General features: G+C 37.8%; 2 protein-coding genes across 2 annotated transcripts in view; one reads left to right on the top strand and one right to left on the bottom strand.

Moving 5' to 3' along the window:
- The window catches only part of LOC107598204 (protein Jumonji), an 11,301-nt gene extending 9,725 nt beyond the window's left edge, over positions 1-1,576 (top strand). The window contains exon 12 of the mRNA XM_016289478.1: positions 991-1,576. Coding sequence (XP_016144964.1) covers positions 991-1,170 — 180 coding nt within the window. The 3' untranslated portion in view covers positions 1,171-1,576. The remainder of the gene's footprint in view (positions 1-990) is intronic.
- Positions 1,577-4,195: 2,619 nt separating this feature from the next.
- On the bottom strand, positions 4,196-10,136 carry LOC107598220 (dysbindin-like). The gene is made up of 4 exons (XM_016289500.1): positions 10,133-10,136; positions 9,880-10,038; positions 6,591-6,734; positions 4,196-5,079 (listed from the first exon to the last, which is right to left on the bottom strand). Exons 1-4 carry the CDS (start codon positions 10,134-10,136, stop codon positions 4,790-4,792), a joined length of 597 nt encoding a protein of 198 aa, XP_016144986.1. The 3' UTR covers positions 4,196-4,789.
- Between the last annotated feature and the right edge of the window lie 649 nt (positions 10,137-10,785).

Below are 10,785 nucleotides of genomic sequence, written 5' to 3'. Positions count from 1 at the left end.
CCCCCCCTCAAAACAGTAAGTTCACATCTCTGAACAGTTTGTGTCTTGTTCACACCAGATATGAATTTATTCATTTAAGCAAATTGCATGTGTTTTGGCACATGTGCAAAAAAGATGAAGTTGATTCTCTGTAAAATTCTCAAATTCTTTAAAATAACTCATTTGGATATATTTTAAAATGTAAACACGGTTTTCCTGTGATTGTAAAGCTGAATTCTCAGCATCATTGTTCCAGTCTTCTGTGTCACATGATCATTCTAATATGCTGATTTTTTCTTTTCTTTTACTTTTATGTGGCAAGTATACATTTAAATGATTAAAAGTGACCATAAAGATGTTTTTAATGTTGCCAAAGATTTCTATTTCAAATAAATGCTGTTCTTGCGAAATGTCTGTTGATCCTAGAATCCTAAAAAAGGTTTTCACAAAAATATTAAGCAGCAAAAGCACTGATAATAAAAAAAAGAAAATAATTGTGCACCATTAATGATCAATAATAACACCAAATCAGCATATTAGAGTGATTTCTAAAGGATCATGTGACACTGAAGAGTGATGATGATGAAAATGCAGCTGTGCATCACAGGAATAAATTACATTTTAAAAATATATTCAAATAGAAAACAATTATTTTAAATAATCGTGGGTGCGCATAAGAGACTTCTTTCAAAAACATTGTTTAAAACAATTTTATTGCAAATAAAGTAAAACAAAAAATGAAATTTGTATATATCCAAATATTTCCAGGGTTAATCAGTACGGCTCACACAATGAAAAAAGGCCTTTAACTGACAGAAAACCTGGTTTTGAAGAATAAATCGATTGTTTGAGGTTACTACTTTTGACAATTGCATTCACAGTTTAGAGAATGCTGAGACTGCTTTTAACAAATGAGCCAAAGGGATTGACAAGAACTAAAGTACCAAAGTATGTCATGTCACCTTTTTCACGATGGTCTCTCCCTGTCTTTGGCTCTGTTTGGTCCCTCAGGAGCAGATCAACAGTTTGGTGAAGCAGGTGTGTGGTAAAGCCCTGGTGAAAAGCGCAGCAGACGGCTGTAACGGCTCCAGCCCCACCAAACCGCCCGCCAAGCGTGGCCCCCGCAAGAGATCCGCCGTGGAGCTGTCCCTGACCCACCTGTCCAAAAGTGCCGCCGCCGCCGTCTCGTGAGGAGCGCCGCCCGGCCGCCTACGTCAGCCAATCGATTTTCCTCTCCCTCTCTTCATATCGTTTGTGTCTTATCACCCACATAGCAGGGCAGAGTTTCCTGTGTTGAAAGCAGGCTGCCTTTTTTGCACTAGCGCACTAGTTTGTATTCACCAGATGTTTGATAGCATTAAGAGACATGGTCCCAGGTGTGCATTTCACTGACAGGTGTGAGTATGATGACATCCTTTCTGCCTGGACCCTCTTCCTCCTCGTCTTCGGCCCCCTTGACTGCACACACGCTCCTCCTGAACTGTGAACCTTGGGACAAATGGGTGCTTCTCTCCTCGTTTTTCCAGACCCCTTTCCTTTGAATGTTGGTGCTCGATGGAGCTGCCCGAGAATGCTTTTTTGTTTTTGTTCATTTTGTTTTGGTGTTTGCTTTGGGGTTTTTTTTTCTTTTCATTTTGGCCTTATTTTGGTGTTTGATTTGGTCTTTGTTTGTTTTTTTGTTTCATTTTGTTTTTTGCTTTGTTTAGTTGCTGTTTTTTGTTATATTTTGGCATTTTCATTTTGTTGTGATTTTTGTTTCATTTAGTTTTTGTTTGTTTTCTTGTTTAGTTTTTTGTCTTGCTTTTTTGTTTTGTTTCCTTTTAGGTGTGTTTTGGTTTTGTTTCCTTTTGATGTTTAATTTTTGTTTTGAATTGAATTCGTTTAGTCCACATGCAGCTCCTCTGCGGGAATACGCAGCTCTAAAGACAGTAAACACTTGAAATTTAGCTTGTTTTAATATCTGCTTTTTTAATTTATTTTTTTAAAAAGAGGAAATAGTGTGTTTTTATTTCGACTGGTTTTTATTTCACACTTTCCTCTGTGGATTCGGTGAATGCTGTTTTCCATGGCAGCATGTTGGGCTGTACTTGAGGAAGTGGGTGTTAGGGATTGAATGAGTGGGTCCCGTCCCGGCAGTGAGAGGGGGACGCTTACGAGCGATACCGGTGCCTGATGTTTAGCGGGGAGATCTTTCTTTATTTTGGTGCTGTTGTTTTTGTTTTCGTTTTTTTTTTACTGTATATCAATACAAAAAAGGTAATAAGAAAGAAGTGCTGTTCGCTAGCCTTCTTATCCCACAGGACGGAAGAGCCCGGAGGCTTTTTCTGCTTCTAGATGTGCAATCGTGTCAACATTCCATTCTTCCAGACTTATTGATTCATCTGTACCAGTTAACATTAATTATTATATTATATTATTGTAATTATTATATTTTGTGTTTTTGACTTTTTATTTTCTCTTTTGTTCTGATCTCAATTTAGAGCCACTATTCAGAGGGTGTAAAATGTGAAATACAATTAATTTTTTCTTTTTTTTTTCTTTGTTGTTTCTTTTTGTTCTGTCTTTTCCTTTTTGCCGAAGTATCATTGATTTAAAGAAACGTAAGAAAATCACCTTTTTGTACATAATCCTGTAAATGTCTTTAATACTTGAGCCTTTGTTGGAGTGACAGAAGGAAAGGATAGATAGATAGATAGATGGATGATGTCAGATGAAGAAAAGCCTTACATTTCAGTTTCTTCAGCTGTGGGAGTTTGATGCGTAAAGGGTTGCTCTGGTAATGTGTATAACTTTTAAGTGCTGCTTACGTCACTGAGGACTAAGAAACGGAGTCGCGATTTCCCCCTAGTTTTGTTTTTTTAGGTTTACTTTTTTAAGGAAAAGGGAAAATACTTCCACAAAAAAAAAAAAAAGGTTTTTACATTTTCATTACTGAAAATTCAACATTGTAGTAGCTACTCATGTTGCACTGAGCTTGCCAGGGGGAAAAAACTATAATCCAGTTTGTTGGTTGTTGTCCTTAACAGAAGACTGAACTGTTTTAGGAGTATTTAAAGAAAACCAAATCGAGTTTTCAACAAAAAAAAAAACAGCTTTTGTCAAGTTTTTATGGCCTTACGATGTATTTTATTCAGAAATGTTGTTGTTTTTGTTCCTTTTTCTACAATATGAGAGATTTGCTCACGGTCAGGCGAGTTAATTTATTAGCACTCAGCTCTTTCTCTCATGAGGAAAGATTTCATGTTGGTTATATTGACAGTTTTATTTTGGTTTGCTTTTTGTTTTTTTACTTTTTTCAATTTGTACTTAAGGTTTAATAAAAACTCATGGACAATTCCCTCTCAGTCTGTGCTCTTTGTTACTGAACTTTATATTGGTTTAAAGAGGAATGTGTTGAACAAGGGAGTCTTTTCTGACACATGGACCCCTACACTCTCAGATGGCTTTGGTATAGCTTCACAAAATGTATATCTTAATTTTATTAATGTTATTAATGAGTTACAGGATACTCGCAGTTAAATATACATTTTGAAATAATACCTAATAATAATGTAATGATATAAAAATACTTAAAATTTGTCTTTTTACATTTTAGTTTTAGTTTTATACTCTTATTTGTAATAGTTTTAATAGTGGTTGTAGTAATAATACTATAATAATCTGATATAATTAAAATAATTAAAAAAAAAATAAAAATACTTGAAATTAAAAATTTCATTTTATACAATAATACTTTTAGCCAATTTTTATTCAATTATTTAGTTACTATTTAGTACTACTAGCAATGTGTAATAACAATGATTATTACATTTATTATTATTATTTAATAGTGATTGTAGTAATACTACATTAATCAAAATACTTAAAGTAAACTCTTTAAATTTTTTGTAATAGTAAATTTAGTTGAATTTTAGTAGTAGTAATTTTTGTTCTAAAAAAAATACCCAATCAGTCTTTATTAAATTATTTAGTTACTATTTAGTACTACTAGCAGTGTAATAACAATGATTTGCCATTTTTATTATTATTATTATTATTAATAGTGGTTGTAGTAATACTATAGTAATCAAAATAAAAATATTTAAATGTTAAAAATCCTGTTCTAGACCAATTAGACCAGTCCACAGAATAATATATTTTTAAGCATATTTTACCAGTCAAGGATCTGCTACAACTGACTATTTAAATGCTGAATTTTGCATTTTAATTTTGCTCCTTTATCTCCACATGGTTTTCCCTGCTGTAGAAACAGGCTGGCAATGTAAAGTATTGACGCTTGGCCCAGAGCCTAAATTGTGCTGTTTTCATCATAATAATCAAAGTCACTCTGGTGAGCCTGAGGCCTCGAAAGCATGATCGATTTTATACATACAGAGACCGACGTGTACCTCACGACATAAACATCCCTTTTGAATACATTTTTGAACATTTGTAATCTAAAGCCATTTTTAAAAGCTGGAAATACTCCAGGTATGGATTTACAAGATGTGAGACCGATCAAACTAGTTGTAGAGTGGAAAGAATATAATATAGATAGTGGCCTATGTTATAACACTGTAACTGACAACAGTGGCACAGAGGGGCAAACAGCAGACCAGCTGTATGCAGTGAACGTCCAACAGAATAAAAGATATTTGTTGATTTGGAGGGCAGGCACAGGATCGGGCTTCACACTGCACAGCACACGACAAAGAATTTCTTTACAAAATCCAAAAGGGTTTCATTTAACACCAGTGCACACTCTTCCTTTGGACGCGAGTGCATGGCACACCGCTAACTGCATCACTTCCTTTTACAGTCCTCTGTGTTTTCAGGATGAGCTGCTGCTCTCACAGTTCTTGATTGGCTGGATGCGTTCTCTTTCGGGTAACGTGGCATCCTCCTCGACCTCTCCCTGATCCGGCTGGACAAGCGGAGAGTCGGGGATGGCTGCTGGTCCCCTCTCATCATTATCATCGTCCTCCTCCTCTTCCCCCGCCTCCTTGTCCTGGCTGGCTGAGTCTGTGCCGGTGGAGGACAGCGACGCCAGCTTGTGTCTCAGGTCGGCCCGTGTGGGCACCTGAAGAGTGATCTCAGAGGTGAACGACTCCACATCAGGACCTGAGAGAGAATCGGTCAGAAAAGGGATTAAGAATGCTAATTTGTCTTCAGAAGTAAGGAACTGCTCAGACAACTTTTAGGTTATACTGGAGATCTGTTACTGTTGCTCTGCAAAATTTTGCGGGCTAGTTCCAGTCAATTCAGTAGGAATCTGGAGTTTCACAAAACGAATCTCCACACAGATTCCGTTCAAGTTAGTGGTGACCAACAGAAAGCTGCTTAATTTGAAAGTCCCGTCTTTGTGAGTTTTGCTTCATGTATCACTACATTACTGACAATGGAAAATGTATCTATTTGTCCCCAAATTTTCATCTAAATTTAGTGAAACTTTTGTGGGCAATAGTTTAGCGATGAAGCATCGCTTGCTCAGTTCCCAAAAACTGAACTCGAGTGGTGTGGATTACTTGTGAATTATTGTGATTTATCGGCTGTTTGGACTCTCATTCTGACGGCACCCATTCACTGCAGAGGATCCATTGGTGAGCAAGTGATCTAATGTTAAATTTCTCCAATTCTGTTCTGATGAAGTAACAAACTCGTGTACATGCTGGATAGCCCGAGAAAAGGTTTGCTAACGGGTGGAAAATGTTTGCAATGTTTGGAAACTTTCCAGGATTTTGGAAACTTTTGGAACGTTTTCCATAAATTGTCCAATCCTTTATAAACCTACCTGAGAGCAAGATTTTCAGGAAATTTTCATTTGGGCGTGAACTATTCCTTTAATACTGGTTCCACAGAGAAATGCATAATTTAAACATCTCAGAGCAGAACATTCGGGTTTTCATTTAATATTTACAGTAATTGCAACATGCACAAACTTTTCATGGAGTAAGGCATTTCCAGAATTCACTGCGACATGTTTAAAGTTGTATTATATAAAAATACATCCCATCTACTTTCTAAATTCGATTCATCCATGTATGTGACTTCTTTCTGGTGAAATATTCTGCATTTCTTTCATTACTCAGTATTGATTACAAAAAAAGTTATATAGAATATGCATTAATTGTGTTGACATGCTAGCATCAAACTCTCTAGTGAAATGTAATGAATATCACTATCAGATTCCATTTTAAATTAAGTTATGCTGTTTTTGTTGGTACAGTAGCTGCTTATGTAGACTGTAGACAGTGATGCAGTGCACTTGATTTTAGAACAGTAAGTCCAGTGTCCTGATGTTGCCTGTATGATCCAGAGAACTTGGCTTTCAGTGCAGCTCAATGCAATTAGTGATAATTGTAAAACCGGTTTGTTCTTCTCTGGATGCAATCAGACATCATCTCAGTGTGTTCTGCTGATGATGGCAGTAAATGTCAGCACTAATTTAATGGCATCTCAGCATTAGTGAAACTAAAGAGTTCTTTAAACACAAGAAGGGACGCAATAACAGGGAGCCACTTTCGTCATTAGCTAAGAGTGGTTTAGATCTATGGAAATCAGTCAGGCTCCACTTAAAAATGACATAACGATAGAGCAGTAACACCTACAGAGTGAGTAAAATGTATGTATACCCAGTAATGGTGAAGCCACACTGTTGTCCTCACCACCAGAGTTGAGAAAGACGTCCAACGCCTCATGGTCAGACATGTCCATCAGGTCCATTTGCTCCAGCATGTCCACGTTCACCTCCATTGATGACATGCTTCCTATTGTCTCTGTGAACCAAAGGAAGAACAATAGCATCACTTCCTGCAACCTCGCCCTTCAGTCGCTAAGATGTATCAAGGATTTGAGTCCAGGATGAACGTTTAACGCATGGAGTTGGCATCTCTGTGGACGAAGAGACCCTTCATGTGAGTCAACTCTTGCCAAACAGAAGAGCAAATTTGCTTGTGTCAGATCTCATTTGATGTACTGAGCTATGTCCTGGATTCGTCACCTTGCAGTTATGTTGACTCTGTGATGTCATTAGCGCATGCTTCACAAACACAGATTGCGGCGTGAGGCATGCCCGTCACATGTGCGTGTGTGAGCGTGACATCAGTAAGCAGAGCGGTGAACTGCGTACCTCAAGGTTGTGCAAGAGCGCAGCGGCACAGGGAGGTGGACAGCAAAGAGAGAGACATGTTAGCTCCCCTTTACAGTATTGAGACACAAACACAACCGCACACTCATACACTCAGAGAGTCTGTGTGTATGCTTTAAGAGAAATGACACAAAACACTCTTACAACACAATTTCAGTCCATACTCCAAAACTTGCCTGGTCCTTATCCGTTAAAATGAGAATTGATGTATATTCCCATCTTGATGTACGTAACAGCAATGACCCACTAGCTGATCCTAACCCTGCATTCTTAAAGGGTTAGTTCACCCCAAAATTAAAATTCTGACATTAATTACTCACCCTCATGCCGTTCCAAACCTGTAAGACCTTCGTTCATCTTCGGAACACAAATTAAGATTTTTGATGAAATCCGAGAGCTTTCTGACCCTGCATAGACAGCAATGCAACTGAAATGTTCCCAGACCCAGAAACATAGCAAGGACATCGGTGAAACAATCCATGTGACATCAGTGGCTCAACTTCAATTTTGTGAAGCTATAAGAATACTTTTTGTGTGCAAAGAAAACCAAAATAACAACTTTATTCAACAATTCTTCTCCCCAAGTTACAGTCTTCCACCATTTTGGAAAGTACCAGGACACATGCGCGCGCTTTCTCCTGAACATAAACAGTGCTGATCAGGAGAAAGCGTGAGCATGCTTTGTGGTACTCTCCAAAATGGTGGAAGACTGTAACTTGGGGAGAAGAATTGTGGAATAAATGTGTTATTTTTGTTTTCTTTGCACACGAAAAGTATCCTTGCTACCTTTCTGGACCTGGGAACATTTCAGTTGCATTGCTGTCTATGGAGGGTCAGAGAGCCCTCAGATTTCATCAAAAATATCTTAATTTGTGTTCTGAATATGAACAAAGGTCTTATGGGTTTGGAACAACATGAGGGTGAGTAATTATTGACAGAATTTTCATTTTTGGGTGAAGTAACCCTTTAAAGGAGTCATCAGAAGCAAAATTCTCTTTTACATGTTGTTTGAACATAAATGTGTGTACACATCCACCCTATAATGATAAAAATCTACCCAGTGCTTTTTATTTTTTTTAAATAATAATGATCACTTTCTCAGATCAGGCTGTTTTAAAATTCTTTGCAGAGTGACATAGTTCTGTAAAGGCCCCTCCCACAACTATTGATTGACACTGGCGCGTCCGACATCTGAGCCGCTGAAGACACAGTGGATTACATTTGTTTTTGAAGGGAATGCACCCCCGATCTACCTAAATGCATCTATGTTCGCGCGAATCATTCGTGATCCAGCCTCACCTACAGAAGAATTGAGTATAAGGGTTTTTTTAATGAATCTTTGCAAATCGCCTTTCCTAATAACATGCTAGTTAGTTAGTTCCGCAGCTAAATGCGGCTAAAGTTTACAGTCTCTCAGAGAACGGCTTGTCACGCCACTGAAGAGAGGGGCGGGGTGAGCAGAGTTCATTAGCATTTAAAGGGACATGCACTGAAACGGGTTGCTATGAACAGAGCTGTTTTTGACAATGTAGAAAAGGTGTTGCTTTACACTACCATTGAGAAATTTTAACCTAAGTATGGTATAGACTTTTCAATAAGACCCTAAAGAATCATATCAACTTGTGGAAAATGGACATCTGATGACTCCTTTAATGACCCACTAGCTGATCATAACCCTGCCTTCTTTATGACCCATTATCTGATCTTAACCCTGCTTTATTTATGACCCAGTGGCTGATCTAATTCCATACCTACTTTAGGACACACTGGCTGACCCTTACCCCACCTTCTTAATGACCCATTGACTGATCTTAATAGTGGTTTCCTAATGACCCATTGGCTGATTTTAGCCCCACTACTTTATGATCCACTGGCTAATCCTAACCCCACCTTCCTAATGACCATCTTAGCCCTCTCTTTTTAATGACGCATTGACTGATCTTAACCCCGCTTTCTTTATGACCCAATAGCTGTTCATGGCCCCTCTTACTTATTGACCAAAATGTTAATCCTAGCCTTGGTTTCTTTATGACCCAATGGTAGATCTTAGCCCTGCCTTCTTAAAAGGTGTGTTTGACATCAGATGTGTGTAATTTTACTAATTGGTGAGATTTGCCGCGTCCAGTTGGAGATACTCCAATGCTCCACAGCATTTGCATACTGTATCACAGTTGGACGTGGATTATTTCTCCAATAAAACTCAATTTTGAATTTTGCATACAGGAACCAGTATAACTGTTCATTTAACACATTTATGTGCTGCTTAATGCAGGGTCTATATTTTTTATCAGTTTTAATTTTGACACAGTGTAACATTAAGGTTACATGAAAAGAGTTTTTACTAGTATAAAAACACAGAGTTGTGAGCATAAGCAGAACTGTAGGCTTTTGGTAGCCATTAATGCAGGCAACATTACCCATTGGACTTGCAGTTCCACAACAACTCTCTTCAGCTGCTCTTTTGTACATTCCCATGCACTATGTGTCCCCTGAGCTATTGTACAAATTGACCAGTTGGAAGATGAAAGCAACACTCAGTTTATCTGATTCAAGACTGGGAATAGCATCCCCAGTGCAATATCTTGAGTGCTGTGGACCCGGCACTCTTATTTGTAATAAAGACTACTGAGTGTTTTTGTACCAGTCCATCTAAACTGACAAGGTTTGTTAAATTATTTACATGGGATACAGCATATTTACTTTTTGGAAAATAGTTTCTGTTTGTATTACTGTGTCGGGTCCAGGTTTGAGCCGAGGGAATGGGCGTAGCTCACCTCTTCTCTCTGCGATCTGTAGGTATCCTGTGGACAGGTAGTGCTCCATGTCCTGCTGAAAAGCCTCCTCAAAAAACTTTTGCCTGTCCTTTAGCTTTACCTGCGGCTGGACAGACTCTGCCTCCGGTACTCTCTGAGCATGCTCCAGCTCCAGCTCCGCTGTGATTGGAGGACAAAAAGAAAGGTGATAATACAAACTTTGTTAAAGGTTTTCTTAACCAAACCTGTTAAAACGCTCTGAAAATTAAGTCACCCATGCAAGACATTTCAATTCAGAGATGTAAACTAGCATTTCAAAAGACTTGCATACAACATACAACCATAAAAAAAGTCATAAAAAAGTGTCAAAGTCTGAGTATTCTCCAAGATATCTTTAAAGGACATAAATACAAAGATTTAGATTAAATCTCTGCTCTGCACAGCTTGATCTGAATCAGCGTATTCACAGGTAAAGAGGTGTTCTCCTGGCAAGACATAACTAGTCCACATCTTCCTAAAACTGTCTGGAGAATGCCGTCATAGCCCTGTATGCTATATGGTTTAACATGGTGACAGATCTGAATGGTCAGTTTATCTATCTAATGATTATAATATTTATTTATTTCATTTAGCCTCATTAAGGGTGCTTTAAGTAGTTTGGTTTTCATTTAAAATCATTTACACATTAGGAAATAATGAGTCAATTGGGCAAAGAGTAGAATTGTGTAAACTCACATAAGATGAAGATTGCACTCATAATAGTTTCTTATAAAGTTTTTTTTAAAAATAAATTATTAAATTATTATTAAATTAAATGGTTTATATAATTATAAAGGTCTGCGGTGTTTCACTAAACTGCTGAGAGAATCCTCGTGCTCATTGGCTGCAGCCTCCGTTAATGCTAGTAGCATAGTGTTGTTTGTAACA

The sequence above is a fragment of the Sinocyclocheilus grahami genome, unplaced genomic scaffold (genome assembly GCF_001515645.1).
Source record: "Sinocyclocheilus grahami isolate Dianchi unplaced genomic scaffold, SAMN03320097.WGS_v1.1 scaffold248.1, whole genome shotgun sequence".
NCBI lineage: Eukaryota > Metazoa > Chordata > Actinopteri > Cypriniformes > Cyprinidae > Sinocyclocheilus > Sinocyclocheilus grahami.
This window is presented reverse-complemented; position numbering and strand designations above follow the sequence as displayed.

Bases quoted from the DNA above. Each gene is read 5' to 3' on its own strand.
- LOC107598220 (XM_016289500.1), bottom strand. The intron at 6,735-9,879 runs GTGAGCTACGCC...TTTGGTTCACAG, and splicing joins ACAGATCGCAGAGAGAAGAG to AGACAATAGGAAGCATGTCA. The intron at 5,080-6,590 runs GTATACATACAT...ATTCTCTCTCAG, and splicing joins TGTGGCTTCACCATTACTGG to GTCCTGATGTGGAGTCGTTC.